The sequence below is a fragment of the Aquarana catesbeiana genome, linkage group LG03 (assembly GCF_042186555.1).
Source record: "Aquarana catesbeiana isolate 2022-GZ linkage group LG03, ASM4218655v1, whole genome shotgun sequence".
Lineage (NCBI taxonomy): Eukaryota > Metazoa > Chordata > Amphibia > Anura > Ranidae > Aquarana > Aquarana catesbeiana.
Window position 1 is genome coordinate 665,669,264 of NC_133326.1, and position 16,137 is coordinate 665,685,400.

The window sequence follows — 16,137 nt, forward strand, 5'->3', positions numbered from 1 at the left end:
GGGACATGGTTCATCAAACTGATACAAGGCACTATTCCTTCTATACCAACAATGGGGCATAATTCCTGCCATAGACTCCAACAATGGGGTACTATTCTTCCCACTGGCACCAATGAAGGGGTATTATTCCTCCCACTGGCACCAACTGCAGGGCCCTATTGCTCCCAATGATACCAATGATGAGGCAGTATGTCTTATCCTAATACCAACAATGGGGCAATATTCCTTGAACTAATACTAATACTTGAACTAATACCAATGAAGGGGCATTCTTTACTACCATTGAAGCTAGGGGGTTTTCCATTCCCACTGGCCACAGTCTGGCCCCCCTCAAAGTCTGAAGGACAGTAAATTGGCCCTTTGTTCAGAAAGTTTGGAGACTCCTGCACTAAAGGAACACACCTACTGTTCTGCCCCTTTGTTATATAATCTTTCTGTGTTGTATTGATTTATCAGGTTCATTTTGTTCCGTAGAATGCTGTCAGTTTTGTGCAGAGCTTGTTTTCTCAGAGAATAGGTGCAGGAGATCCCCCTTCTGAATCACTTCTTGTCTCTGCCCCCACCCACCTCTGAGCACCATCCCTTGGTTCCACCTCCTACCCACCTCCCAATATCGCCTCTTTTTTTAAAATACAGAACCAAGTATCATTTTGTGGTGATATAAGTAATTTGTATGAAATTTGGTAATAACAACAAGAAAAGCAGTAAAGTAGATCTTCTATAGCCAGCAACAATAGACATTTCCCAGCAACACTGGGTTCCTCCTGCAACAATGGACCCCAACAACAATAGATCCCGGCAGCAACAACAGATTTCCAAGCAGCCAGCCCAGCCAGCATCAATAGATTTCTCCAGCAACAGTAGACCCCCTCCCTCAACAATAAGTCCCTTTCAGCATAATTGACCCCCGAGCAACATAAGCCCTCTCCCCCCAGCAACAATAATAGACCCCCCCAGCAATAATAGCCCATCATGCAAAAATAGATCTTCTTCAGGGACAATATATCCCGCAGCAGCCAGTATTAATGACCCTTCAGCACACTCCAGCACCTCTTGCCATTATATACATTCAGTGCTGAAGGTGCCGGAACTGGGTCCCCCTCTTGTTACCGCTGGAAAAAAAAACCCTGGTTTTGGGCCACTGCAGCTTGTACAACTAAGGCCTCATGTACACTGCTGATGGTAAACGGACGTTCGGAGGCAGTTGGCTGCTTTTTTCAGCTGCCCCTGAACTCATCCAATGTTATCTTATGTGTACATGTACACAGGTTTGTTTAATGTCATTTTTAGGCAGTTGCATTTATAGGCTTTTCTTTGAAGGCAAAAAAATGAGTTCAGACGCTGAAGTTTCCGACGTTTCAGACACAAAACGCTGCTAGACGCGGCAAAACGCCAGTACCACTCTTTGCCGTGTTTTAGCAGAGTTTTGCATCTGAAACGTTGGAAACTTCATGATTTCATTTATAAGCGTTTTTACAGGTGCCCTATTTTTTAACTTAAAAATGATTGCAAATGATGAAAAAACACAAATTTTTTTTAAAAAAAAACTGTAATTACTTGCTATGCATCATAGACCATTTATATACCCCTAATTAGGGACAAGGTTTGTGTTCGAGTCGAACCCATGTTCGACTCGAACATCGGCTGTTCAATCGTTCGCCGAATTGCGAACGATATGGGCCGCCAAATTCGTGTGGTGCGTCACGGCCCATAATTCACTGCGGCATCGCAGTGCATTGCTGGCTGATGATTGGCCAAGCATGCACTATGACCCGCATGCTTTGCCAATCACAGCGCCGTCGGTAGAGAGAGCTGTAATTGGCCAAAGCCAGGGTGGCTTTGGCCAATTATGGCTCAGGGGATTTAGAACACGCCCCACACTATATAAGGCTGCCTGCAGGGCGGCCCTGTGTAGTGTGTTCCGGCGTGCTGAGAAATAGAGAGAGAGACAGTGTCATTTCATTTGAGTTAGCTAGATTTGGCAGGACAGTCAGTGAGTTAGCTGCACTTACAGTATATTGTGTATATATATGCATCCTAGGTGTTGCATATATATATATATATATATATATATATATATATATATATATATATATATATATATATATATATATATATATTGTAATAGTGAGAGTCCCTGTCACTGTGAAAATGGGGTTGAGGTGGACATGGGGTATGCACGTTTGCTTGGGGCAGGGCTTCAGAGCATGAATGTGGACTGGAGAAAACTGCTTTTGCAGCTTTCTCCAGGTTTTGAGATCCACCAGCAGATTGACTGGTCAGGTGTGTGTTGGGCTATTTGTAGACACCTGACCATAGTTCTGGGCTCCACCCTCCCGAGGAGTCCAGGCAAGCAAGGGAGAAGTGTGCATGTCTGCACAGGTCTGTCAGAGTAGACAGAGGGTTCAAGCCTATGGGCTGGAAAAGGAAGCTGGAAAAGAGTGCTGAGGTACTGGGTGTACAGGAAATCTGTTATAGAGCCGAGAGGGCTGAAGCATGTGTACAGGAAATCTGTTATAGAGCTGAGAGGGCTGAAGCATAAGTTTGAGCAGCAGTGCTGCTAAAGAGAGCCAGGTGGCTTGGTATTTCTGATTGAACTTACATTGTTGCTGTGGAAAGCTGAAACCCCTGTGTGGGCAACACTTCTGTTATCGGACATTTTCTTTCTTTAATAAAAGTGGGCTGACAAGCCCTTGAAACTGCATATCTGGCGTGGACTCAGCTCACTGGTAAGCTCTACCTTTAAGCTAAATCAACCCCCGATGTTACAAGTGGTGGAGAATGCGGGCAGAAGACGGTGGAATCCGGGTCCTTGCTCCACAGTGAGTTCAAGTCAGGAACTATTGGCTGTGTGTGGAAGTGCAGCCAGGCAAAAGGCATTGCGTGTTGCAGGTGGTGTACCTGTGAATGAAAAGTCAAATTTTTTTTTTTCTCTGCTATGAACTGTGTTTGTGTGCATGAGACAGCACAATCTGTGTGTGCACTGTGCAGGTGAGGAAAGCTTGCATGAAGTGAAAAGCAACTTGCTCTAAAGTGACAGTACTTCATTTTTTGCTGGAGGCCGCAAAAGTGCAGTGGAGTGACTGCGAATATGGAAAGTCCACCAGTGTTTGAATCGGCTGTGGACTGGTGCAAGCGGCACCTGGCAGCGCTGGACAAAGCTACAGAGGAAAGAAAGCCAACCCTCAGTGTAAGGGGAGAGCGGCTGGATGTCCATAACTGGAAGAGGGGTGTTGTTGCCCCTGGCAATGCTGCTGCAGTTAAAACAGTAGCTATTGTGAAAAATGTCAATGTGTCAGGATCCAGCAGAGAGAAGCCCATGCTATTTACAAAGAGAAAGGCTGATCAAAGGCTGAGACCAAGAGTGGTTGCCCGTAGCAACAGAGAGGAAGCCAGTCGGGCTGTCTGTGTACCATGGGGTATGTCTAACCAGGATCGTGGCAAGTGGCTTCAGGAGAAACCGATACATCATGTTGGAGAGAGCCAGCAAAGTTCTGCTGGGAGAGTGCGATCTCCCATGGCGACGAGAGTGAAAGTGGTGCCGGACAGGAGGAGCTGCAGAGGAGATTTGGCTCAGCATCCCCGCAAAGAGGCTTGTGCGTTCCAGCCAGCTGGGAATCACCAGGAGAGAAGCGCTCTGGGAAAAAGTCGTCCAGTACCATGCCTGGAATGTGGCCAGCTGGGGCGTGGCATGTTTTCTTGTCCTAGGTTCTGGAATTCAGCTGGAGATAATATTGCTGAGAAAAAGTCTTTATCTGCGGACCCAGATTCCTGTGAAAATATGTTTGCAGTCACCCCTAGCAACAAGAAGGAGTTTCCTGTTGTGTCGGCAGGTGGTGCTAAACAGTGGGAGATGCCTGCTGTAGTTTCATCCCGTGGCCACCAGGGGGAGTTGGCCAGTAAAAGTGCAGCAGAGGATTGGTTCATAAGACAACGTACTCAAATGAAGATGGTGACCCCAACTACTGCGGTGGGTAAGACTGTCTTTAATGAAATGGTGGCTGGAACTGTTGATTTCCGGTATAAAAGGACTGGTTACAAGACTGTCCCTTATGATGTGAGAGTGACCCCAGTTAGTGGGGCCACTGAATGTGTTCTTGAGGGTGACTTGTCCCTGTGCAGTACCCTGTGCAGTGGGGAGGCAGGGGTTAAAGTCAAACCTGCACCTGTGTGTGCATCTCAAGAGGAAAATAGTGATGTGTCTAATGTCTGCCAGTCTCAAGTTGGCGGTGGGCTAGGACAGCCTGCAAGAGGTACAAATGCTGTCAATGTTGATGATTATGGAAAATGTATTGCTGTTGGGAAACCCCCAGGTTCTTGCAGAGCAAAAGCTGTAGTCAAAAATGGGCCATTGCCCATAGCAACTGGTAGTAAGACATCACAGTTGTCCCTAGACATCTCCAGGGAACTTCATTTATTGGAGCCGGAGGTTGCCCTGGACAACTGCGATGTCACTCTGGTGGGACAGTGTGGAACTGTACCGTGTAATGGTAATGTGTTAGTGCAAACTGCTAGTACTAAAAATGTGCAGGTAAATGGTGGGTTAACACAACCTGTGAAAAATGCAAAGGTGTGTGAGGTTTATGAAGCACCAGCCGAGCAAGGTGGTGAACATGGTATATTGCAACCTTCTGTGTTAAAACATGTATTACCACAGTCTGACATGATTCACAATGATTTGTGTAATGAGCCTGAGCCCATCTGTTATGTGTCCCCTTGGGCGGATGGATCGGTTCTGAGGAGTACAGGTGAATGGAGCGCACAAACAATGGATTGGGATAGTTGGAGTAAAAATCTTATCTCCCTGATAGATGAGGTTTTTATGCACAAAACTGAGGTTGTCATGGAGTGTCAAAGTGACGTTGTCACTGGTAATGTTCTGGAGCCGTTCACTGATGCTGAACCTGAGAAGTTGGGTATGAGTCCAACACCTGGCAGCGCTCTGGGTGAGCACCAGGCTGTGGTTACCTCCAGCTGGGAGGATGTTGGTTTGACAATTGCAACTTCTCAAGTCTCAGCCAATGAGTCTCTCTGCATTCCCAATGTAATGAAAGTCCCCAGAACGGACTTGGGTCTGGGATTAAGGGTCTGGTCTGTAACCAAAGCATTAAAGGAGCTGCTTAAACTTTGGGATGTACAGCCAATCTATATTGGGGTGTCTCCTCCACAGTCAGATGGCCTGGTACTGTGGAGTACCACTAGGTGGAGCACTAAATGGCAGGCTGTACAGAACAAAGGAGAACAAGACAGGAATGGTTTATTCTTGAAAGTATTACTCTTGTTAAAAGTTGCTTCTGGGTATGCTGCTGGGTTAATTCCTGAAAAAATGGTATATGGGAGATGCTTTGGAGAAACTAAAAATGAGTCAATGTCTGAGGTTTCACCTCCTAACAGCCCGATGGGAAGCATTTCTGCGGTTATGGTCCAGGGTGGTGCTGGTCAGTTGTCGGTGAAGGGCGCGTATACTGCACCGGTGGAAAAACCACGTGAGATGGAAGGGCCGAGCATGGACCAGAAAACAGCAGAAATCCTGACCGGGGCTCAGACAGAGGTGGTTAAAGAGACTGGGGTCACCAGTCCAATAATAGGTTTATGTGACAAACCTGATATGGTCCCTGAGACAGGGAAATGGGTAAAAAGTGCAATAAGGTTGGTACGCGGATCAGACGAGAGCTCGCCTGTTCCGGTTTTGGATAGAAATCCAGGTGGTATTAAAGGTCAAGTGGTAGGACAGCTGTCTGCAGAGTGGGTGAACCCAGGGGAGGTGACATCCTGTGAGGTTCCTGTGGGTGATGGCGGCCCTCCGGTATGTGTGCCCTCTGCAGACTCTGCCCTAGCAAATGCTGAAAAAAAAGGCATTGGTGACATGTGCAACATTGAGAGGTGTAATGTTGGTTTGAAAATGTCTGTCAATGATGAATCAAGTAATGTGTTAATGGTACATTATAATGTGGTGTCCAAAGGTACAGGTAAACCTGGTAAACAATTAGTGACTGCTGAGTCAGGTACCAGAAATAAGAGGAGGAGTCCCGTTAAAAACACCATAAAAATAGGCCCCCTACAGTCTCAGAACAGTAATGCTGAGAGAGGTTTTGGGAAACCAGGAAACTTGAAGCGGGGAGGCAAAAGAGTTGGTAAACCCAAGAGACCTATTGTGATGGGGAAAACGGGTACCAGTGAGGGAAAAGGTGGTTACTCATCAGGCGTAGTGTCTGGAGGAGGTTCTCTACAGAATCAGGAAACTGAGTTGGAAGGAAGTAGCAGGAAAGGCAGGGGGCCAACAGAAAAGAAATGTGAGCTCAGGAACCCCAAGGACAGAGGGTATAGGCTGAGTATAGGGAAATGTAGGACCCTGTTAAGATCCAGGGTGGGACGTACCTGGAAGCGCACCCGAAAAAAAGGTTGGGCCTACGTGGCTGACAGCCAGCGCAGAGGTGTCCCAACCATGACGGGTGCTGGTGTTCCTCCCTCCGGATCGAAACAAAGGGGGGGGATATGTAATAGTGAGAGTCCCTGTCACTGTGAAAATGGGGTTGAGGTGGACATGGGGTATGCACGTTTGCTTGGGGCAGGGCTTCAGAGCATGAATGTGGACTGGAGAAAACTGCTTTTGCAGCTTTCTCCAGGTTTTGAGATCCACCAGCAGATTGACTGGTCAGGTGTGTGTTGGGCTATTTGTAGACACCTGACCATAGTTCTGGGCTCCACCCTCCCGAGGAGTCCAGGCAAGCAAGGGAGAAGTGTGCATGTCTGCACAGGTCTGTCAGAGTAGACAGAGGGTTCAAGCCTATGGGCTGGAAAAGGAAGCTGGAAAAGAGTGCTGAGGTACTGGGTGTACAGGAAATCTGTTATAGAGCCGAGAGGGCTGAAGCATGTGTACAGGAAATCTGTTATAGAGCTGAGAGGGCTGAAGCATAAGTTTGAGCAGCAGTGCTGCTAAAGAGAGCCAGGTGGCTTGGTATTTCTGATTGAACTTACATTGTTGCTGTGGAAAGCTGAAACCCCTGTGTGGGCAACACTTCTGTTATCGGACATTTTCTTTCTTTAATAAAAGTGGGCTGACAAGCCCTTGAAACTGCATATCTGGCGTGGACTCAGCTCACTGGTAAGCTCTACCTTTAAGCTAAATCAACCCCCGATGTTACAATATATATATATATATATATATATATACACTGTATTCAGTTTAGCTAGATCCGTTCCTGTTATCTTCCTACTGACAGGCAGGCTTGTCTTGTTACAGTATTTACAGCTACCTGAAGAAAATTGCTGGTGTTCTTTTGATCCTATTAGTACCACAGTCAGGCAGCTAGACTATTTACAGTTAGTGTAGTGTGTCCTGCTCACAGTGTTCAGCTAAAACTACAAGTTAGTGTAGTGAGACCTCTGCACAGTGTTCAGCTAAAGCTACAAGTTAGTGCAGTGCGTCCTGCTCACAGTGTTCAGCTAAAACTACAAGTTAGTGTAGTGAGACCTCTGCACAGTGTTCAGCTAAAGCTGCAAGTTAGTGTAGTAAGACCTCTGCACAGTGTTCAGCTAAAGCTACAAGTTAGTGTAGTGCGTCCTGCTCACAGTGTTCAGCTAAAACTACAAGTTAGTGTAGTGAGACCTCTGCACAGTGTTCAGCTAAAGCTACAAGTTAGTGTAGTGCGTCCTGCTCACAGTGTTCAGCTAAAACTACAAGTTAGTGTAGTGAGACCTCTGCACAGTGTTCAGCTAAAGCTACAAGTTAGTGTAGTAAGACCTCTGCACAGTGTTCAGCTAAAGCTACAGGTTAGTGTAGTGCGTCCTGCTCACAGTGTTCAGCTAAAACTACAAGTTAGTGTAGTGAGACCTCTGCACAGTGTTCAGCTAAAGCTACAAGTTAGTGTAGTGCGTCCTGCTCACAGTGTTCAGCTAAAACTACAAGTTAGTGTAGTGAGACCTCTGCACAGTGTTCAACTAAATCTACAAGTTAGTGTAGTGCGTCCTGCTCACAGTGTTCAGCTAAAACTACAAGTTAGTGTAGTGATACCTCTGCACAGTGTTCAGCTAAAGCTACAAGTTAGTGCGTTCTGCTCACAGTGTTCAGCTAAAACTACAAGTTAGTGTAGTGCAACCTCTGCACAGTGTTCAGCTAAAGCTACAAGTTAGTGTAGTGAGACCTCTGCACAGTGTTCAGCTCAAGCTACAAGTTAGTGTAGTGCGTCCTGCTCACAGTGTTCAGCTAAAACTACAAGTTATTGTAGTGAGACCTCTGCAAGGTGTTCAGCTAAAGCTACAAGTTAGTGTAGTGAGACCTCTGCACAGTGTTCAGCTAAAGCTACAAGTTAATGTAGTGCGACCTCTGCACAGTGTTCAGCTAAAGCTACAAGTTAGTGTAGTGCGACCTCCTCACAGTGTTCAGCTAAACCTACAAGTTAGTGTAGTGTGTCCTGCTCACAGTGTTCAGATAAACCTACAAGTTATTTTTTTGCGAGCTCTGCACAGTGTTCAGCTAAAGCTACCAGTAGAAGGTTGGTGGTGTTTTCATACTACAGGCAGGCAGTTGATTTTGCTAGCTGCAGTATCAGTATATATATATATATATATATATATATATATATATATATATATATATCCCAGCTTAGTGCAGCTACAGGCCATTAGTATGTCTGGAAGGCCAACAAGGAGAGGCAGACAGTCACAAGCCAATAAAAGAGGGCAAGCAGGCTCTGTGTCTAGTGCTGGTCATGGAGACGGTGCATCCTCATCAGCATGTGGCCGTGAGACCCGCTTGGCCTTTTTTTCGGCAGCTGGCCGTGTTGAGCCACAACATGCGGAAGAGTTGGTCGAGTGGATGACCAAGCCGTCCTCATCCTCCTCATCCTCTCTCACCCATGCTCAGGGTACTTTGTCTGGCAAAGCAGCGGCCTCTTCCCTCAGCTCAATGTCGTCAGTGACTCCTTCCCTAGCCCCACCATGTCTTCCTGAGGAGTCCCTCGAACTGTTTGACCACAGTGTTGGGTACATGCTCCAGGAGGATGCCCAGCGTTTGGAAGGCTCTGATGATGATACCGAGCTAGATGAAGGCAGTAACATGAGCACGGACAGAGAGGGTGCCCAAGAAGGACAGCAATCTGGCAGTCATGCTCCCCCTGCTGCAGCATACTGCCAGGTTTGCTCCAGTGATGAGGAGGGAGGGGATGATGAGGTCAACTCAACGTGGGTGCCTGATAGGAGTGAGGAGGAGGAGGTGGAGGCGGCACATCACCAACGAGGCAGGATGCCCTCCAGGGGCCAGCCTAAGGGCAGCACACTGACTGCATCACACCCCAAAGCTCCGCATGTGCAGGGCGCTGCAGTCTCTGCGCGTTATTCAAAAAGTTCTTTGATGTGGGCCTTTTTTGAGACAAGTGCATCAGATCGCACCGCTGCTATTTGCAACATATGTCTCAAGCGTATCTCGCGTGGCCAAAACATCTCCAGCTTGGGTACCACATGCTTGACCAGACATATGTTGACCTGCCATGCAGTTTATTGGCAAGCGTATCTAAAAGACCCACACCAAAAAACAAAGAGGACCTCTCCTTGCTCCTCATCAGCTGAGATCTCCAACCCCACTATACCTTCAGTCCTCTCTGAGACCTGCACTGAGAGGAATGAAGGTGTAGAATTAGGTTTGTCACAGCCAAGTACTTGTGGGCAATCTGCTTTCCGTACACCGACGTCAGATTGTACCAGGCAAATTTCCCTGCCCCAGCTGCTGCACCGCCGAAAGAAGTTTGCTCCCAGCCATCCACATGCCCAGCGGTTGAACGCTAGCTTGGCAAAATTGCTAGCACTTCAACTGCTGCCTTTTCAGTTGGTAGACTTTGCCCCCTTCCGTGAGTTTGTGGAATGTGCGGTTCCTCAGTGGCAGGTACCCAAACGCCACTTTTTCTCACGGAAGGCGATTCCGGCTCTCTACCGGCATGTGGAAGGCAATGTCCATGCCTCGCTGGACAGGGGTAAGAAGCATATTACTGCTGACTCATGGTCCAGCAGGCATAGACAGGGACGTTACCTAAGTTTCACAGCGCATTGGGTGACTCTGCTGGCAGCTAGGAAGGATGCAGGACAAGGTGCAGTAGTGTTGGAGGTTGTTCTGCCACCATGCCTCCAAAATGCCACTACTAATGATTTTGACACACCTCTCTCCTCCACCCCCTCCTCTTCTTCTTCCTCCATGGCCTCTTCGTGTGCTTTGTCCTCGGAACCAGCGGTGCTCCGTAGGCGTTCAAGGGGCTACGCATGTACGCAGGCCAAAAGATGCAATGCGGTGCTTGAGCTGGTGTGCTTGGGGGACAGGAGCCACACTGGGGCAGAGGTTCTGTCAGCTCTGCAGGGGCAGGTTCAGAGGTGGTTGACGCCACGCCAACTTAAGGCAGGAATGGTGGTTTGCAACAATGGCACCAACCTCCTCTCTGCCCTCCGACAGGGACAAATGACCCATGTGCCCTGTTTGGCTCACGTCCTTAACTTGGTGGTGCAGTGGTTCTTGGGCAGGTACCCGGGCTTACAGGATGTCCTGAGGCAGGCCAGGAAAGTTTGTGTGCATTTCTGCCGGTCATATAACCGTGCTCGGCTGGCGGACCTCCAAAAGGAGTTTAACCTGCCCAAGAACCGCCTAATCTTTGACATGCCCACCAGGTGGAACTCAACGTTGGCCATGCTGCAGAGGCTGCACACGCAGCAGAGGGCCATCAATGAGTACCTGTGCGACTATGGCACCAGGACAGGGTCAGGGAAGCTTGTTTTTTTTTCCCCACGCCAGTGGGCCATGATCAGGGATGCATGCACTGTCCTGTCACCATTTGAGGAGGCCACGAGGATGGTGAGCAGTGACAGTGCATGCATCAGTGACACTGTCCCCCTTGTCCACCTGTTGGAGCACACGCTGCTTGGAATAATGGACAGGGCACTTGAGGCAGAACAGAGGCAGGAAGAGGAGGACTTCCTTAGCTCTCAAGGCCCCCTTTATCCAGACAGTGTTCCTGCGTGCCCGCCGATCACACAGGAAGAGGAGGAGGAGGAGGATTGTGTCAGTATGGAGGTGGAGCCTGGCACTCAGCATCAGCAGCAGTCTTTAAGGGATCAGTCCCAAGAAACCCATGGACTTGTACATGGCTGGAAGGAGGTGGCTGCGGACCATGTCATCCTTAGTGACCCAGAGGACTCCGGACCGAATGCCTCAGCAAACCTATGCTGCATGGCCTCCCTGATCCTGCAAAGCCTGCGTAAGGATCCTTGTATTCGTGGTATCAAGGAGAAGGACCAATACTGGCTGGCAACCCTCCTTGATCCACGTTACAAGGGTAAGGTTGCGAACCTTATCTTGCCGTCGCAGAGGGAGCACAGGATGAAACATCTTCGGGAGGCCTTGCAGAAAGGTTTGTGCAACGCGTTCCCAGAGACTGGAAGGTTACAAACCCCTGTTTCTGGACAACGTGTTGCTGAGGCTTCGGTCAGTCAAAGAAGGAGCGGTGGAGAAGGTGGCCGTCTGACCGATGCGTTTAGACAATTTTTTAGTCCGCAGCCCCAAGGTATGATCGGTTCCAGCAACCATCGCCAGCGTCTGTTTTACATGGTGCAGGAATACCTAGGGGCAAGATCTGACTTGGACACCTTTCCCACTGAAAATCCTCTGGGTTACTGGGTCTTGAGGATGGATCACTGGCCAGAGCTTGCACAGTATGCAGTTGAGCTACTGGCTTGTCCTGCATCCAGCGTTCTTTCGGAACGAACATTCAGTGCTGCTGGAGGCTTTGTAACCGATCACAGGGTGCGTCTGTCCACCGACTCGGTCGATCGACTGACCTTCATAAAAATGAATCAGTCTTGGATCACCACCAGCTACCAAGCACCTGATGCTGATGTAACCGAATAATTTTTTTTGAAATCTCAGATCCCTTCAAAGACTGCCTATGCTGATGCTGAGTGACTATCCTGAGTAATTATCCTCTTCCTCCTCAATGATCATGCTGATAGCTTGTAAGAACATTTTTGGTTCTGGGATCTGTCTCCAGTGCCTAAGGCCCAATTTTTGAGCCCCTGTTTAACAGGGGCGTGTAATTACAATTTTTGATGCAATACTTTGCAGCAGGGCTCGTTCCTGCATTCCAACTAAAGTATATGTGAGGGGTTGCAGTGTTGTGGCACCAGCACCAGTGCCTAAGGCCCAATTTTTCAGCCCCTGTTCAACAGGGGCATGTAATTACAATTCTTGATCTAATATTTCACAGCAGGGCCCATTTCTGCGCCCACCAAGAGCGAGTGAGGACTTACAGTGTTGTGGCACCAGCACCAACACCACCACCAAAGGCCCAATTTTTCGACCCCTGTTCAACAGGGGCATGTAATTACAATTCTTGATCTAATATTTCACAGCAGGGCCCTGTGAGGGCTTACAGTGTTGTGGCCACAACAACACCTAAGGTCCAAATTTCTGCTGAGTATATAGGGACAAAAAGTGAGGTGAAATCTTCTGAAGAGGAGCACAGACAGCAAAACAAATGTCACAGGGGTGATAACCCTTCCCTATGTTTTCCAAAAAGCTTAAAAAAAGATTTTTTGGCTGGAGCTAAACACGTTAAAAATGTACCCGTTCAAAATTACAAACAGATTCTACTTAACAACAAACCTACAGTCCCTGTCTTGTTTGCGCCGCCTGTATACTGCTGTTCAGAGTATATAGGGCCTGGTGGCCCCACACCTTTCCTTTTTTTAATTTGGGTGCGGGGTTCCCCTTAATATCCATACAAGACCCAAAGGGCCCGGTAATGGACTGGGGGGTACCCATGCCATTTGTCTCACTGATTTTCATCCATATTGCCAGGACCCGACATTACATTAAACCCGCAAGCAGTTTTAAATTACTTTTTTTCCTTTAAAAATTACATTTTGTGCAGGGACTGTTCTAAGCATGGGAAACACGCACCACTTTACAGGCATACTATAGACACCCCCCAGGTACGATATTTAAAGGAATATTTCACTTTTATTTTCTTATTTTAAGCATCATTAAAATCACTGCTCCCGAAAAAACGTCCATTTTTAAAAGTTTTTTTTTGCATTGGTACATGTCCCCTGGGGCAGGACCCGGGTCCCCAAACCCTTTTTAGGACAATACCATGCAAATTAGCCTTTAAAATGAGCACTTTTGATTTCGAACGTTCAAGTCCCATAGACTTTAATGGGGTTCTAACATTTGTGCGAATTTTCGGTCCGTTCGCAGGTTCTGGTGCAAACCGGGGTGTTCGGCTCATCCCTACCCCTAATGAGCATGAACCAATCCAATACACCACTAGCATTGCTGTTAGCCAAAGTATAATTGGAATTTGACCTATATGTTGTTAGATTTCAACCAGATGACCCCACCATTGAGCTTCACCCCTGACTTGATCAAACATAGTTGCATAAAATTTAGGGTTAGTGTTTCCTATTAGGTTTGGGGGGTTATGGTTAGGGTTTTCCCCTTGAAGAACAAGTTTAGGGTTAAGGTAAAGATTATGGTTTCCCGTTAGGGTTTGCGGTTAGGGGTTAAGGTTAGGGTTTCCCATTAGGGTTAGGGGGTTAGGGTTTTCCCCTTGAAGAACAAGTTAGGGTTAGGGTTTCTGGTTAGTGTTAAGGTTTCCGCTTAGGGTTAGGGTCAGGGTTTCCCATTAGGGTTAGTTAGTTATGGTTAGGGTTTTCCCCTTGAAGAACACGTTAGGGTTTCCGGTTAGGGGTTAGGGTTTCCCATTAGGGTTAGGGGGTTATGGTTATGGTTAGGGTTTTCCTCTTGAAGAACAAGTTAGGGTTAGGGTTTGCAGTTAGGGTTAGGGGTTAGAGTTTCCCATTAGGGTTAGGGGGTTATGGTTAGGGTTAGGGTTTTCCGATTGAAGAACAAGTTAGGGTTTCCAGTTAGGGTTACGGTAAGGGTTTCCGGTTAGGGTTTCCCATTAGGGTTAGGGGGTCATGGTTAGGGTTTTCCCCTTGAAGAAGAAGTTAGGGTTAGGGTTTCCGATTAGGGTTAGGAGTTAGGGTTAGGAGTTAGGGTTTCCCATTAGGGTTAGGGGGTTATGGTTAGGGTTTTCCCCTTGAAGAACAAGTTAGGGTTAGGGTTTCCAGTTAGGGTTAGGGGTTAGGGTTAGGTTTCATGGTTAGGGTTTTCCCCTTGAAGAACAAGTTAGGGTTAGGGTTTCCGTTTAGGGTTTCTCATTAGGGTTAGGGGGTTACGGTTAGGGTTTTCCCGTTGAAGAACAAGTTAGGGTTAGGGTTTCAGGTTAAGGTTAGGATTAGGGGTTAGGAGTTAGGGTTTCTCATCAGGGTTAGGAGCTTATGGTTAGGGTTTTCCCTTTGAAGAACAAGTTAGGGTTTCCGGTTAGGGTTTCTGGTTAGGGTTAGGAGTTAGGGTTTCCCATTAGTTTTAGGGGGTTATGGTTAGGGTTTTCCCCTTGAAGAACAAGTTAGAGTTAGGGTTTCCGGTTAGGGTTAGGGTTAATTAAAAATATTTTAAAAATTGCAATTAAAATTTGCATAAAAAGACAAAATAAATTAACTTAAGAAAAAAAAAAATGAAATTACACATACAGCTTTTAAAAAAATGAAACAAAAAATAATCTAATAACCAATTGCAATTTAAAAATTAAATATATTAAAAAAATTGTAATTAAATTTTGCATAAAAAAGACAAAATAAATACATAAAAAATGAAATTACATATACAGCTTATAATAAAAAATAAATAAAAAATATACTAATCAATTGCAATTTAAAAATAATATGTATTAAAAAATTTGCAGTTTTTCCTCACATGTGCTCATTATGGGATCCATAGTAAAAGTACCGAAATTGAGGTAGATACAAGTACACTGCTGCTCTCTCAGCTGCTGCTACTCACTCTGGTCTCACAGAATGGCTGAAATAGTTAAATAATACTGCTTTTTGGGCTTTGGGAGGGTCCTATGATGTTATCTTAAATAAATGCTCCTAGACGGAAACGCAGCTAAATTGCGGCATGCAAATGCCGCAAAAAGGACATTTTTAAACGCTGGTTTGAAGCTGTCAAAAAATTTGTTCAGAGGAGGTTGCCTCAGCGTCCCGTGTACATTAAGCCTTACTGAGTGATTTGATTTCTCCCTCTGACCTCTCCTCCTGTTTAGCGCTAGCTAGTTCTTTCATAGCTTCCCTGTATCTTCCACATTCTTTCAGTCAGTATTAGTTATTCACAGTAGCAGGGGTTAGATAAGTCATTTTCTTAATATACTTCAAAAGACTGAAAAAAATACCCTCTCTACTGCACTTAGCTGAAATAAAATGGCATTGGATTCAACTTCTGTGTCTAATCGTCCTAATGAATGCTCTGATTGGAAGACGTAGGAGGAGGTGATGTCAAGATCTCCAGCTCATCCAATCATTCCTTAAAAAAATAAAAAGTGTTCTTTGAATAGTGCTCATGCCAAGTGAGGACCTCCTGTGTTCACTAACCAGCAGGGCAGCCACTTGGCACAGAACTCAGAAGGTAGTTAAGATCACTGCAGTACTGTAGCAGTGCTTACTACAGTGATTTCCAGCTACCAGGGAACCCCAAAAGGTATGGCTGCATAGAGAATTTTCTTCAATGAAAGCATTCTCTGATTGGACAAGGTGGAGATTGTTACGTCACTGCTTTGCCTAGTCCCCTCATCTAGAGAACTCTTTGCATTCATTGAGAAAAATGAATGTGTTCCCTGAATGATGCCATGTGGAACAAGCAACCTTCAGTATTTATCATGTAATAGGGCAGTTTCTCCCCAGAACCTAGTGGAGATCACTGTAGTATCGGTGCCTACTACAGTGATTTCCAACTTCAATGAGGATTCCACAGGTATAGCACATACAGTACATACTTATATTGGACCAAGCTGGACAACTGTAACATGGCAAAAATTGCCCAAACTGGAATTATCTTTAATGCTATTGTTGGCATGCTGCCTTTCTAACTTAATAGGTATGCTTGTAATTACCATGTTCCACGGGGTGACCCCTTAAGAGCGGTATATGATCCATCTGTGGCCCGATATTTTAACTGAGTGGCATAACCTGAAGTGAAATGAAAAAGACAGAAATAATGAGATGAACAGGTAAAGAAAATGCGTGTGATATAGAGTATATACT

The 16,137-nt window shown here is 46.4% G+C and overlaps 1 protein-coding gene across 1 annotated transcript in view; it reads right to left on the minus strand.

Annotated features, from left to right (window-relative positions):
• The window catches only part of LOC141133435 (complement C3-like), a 286,038-nt gene that overhangs the window by 77,876 nt on the left and 192,025 nt on the right, over nucleotides 1–16,137 (minus strand). The window contains exon 25 of the mRNA XM_073622822.1: nucleotides 15,987–16,062. Coding sequence (XP_073478923.1) covers nucleotides 15,987–16,062 — 76 coding nt within the window. The remainder of the gene's footprint in view (nucleotides 1–15,986; nucleotides 16,063–16,137) is intronic.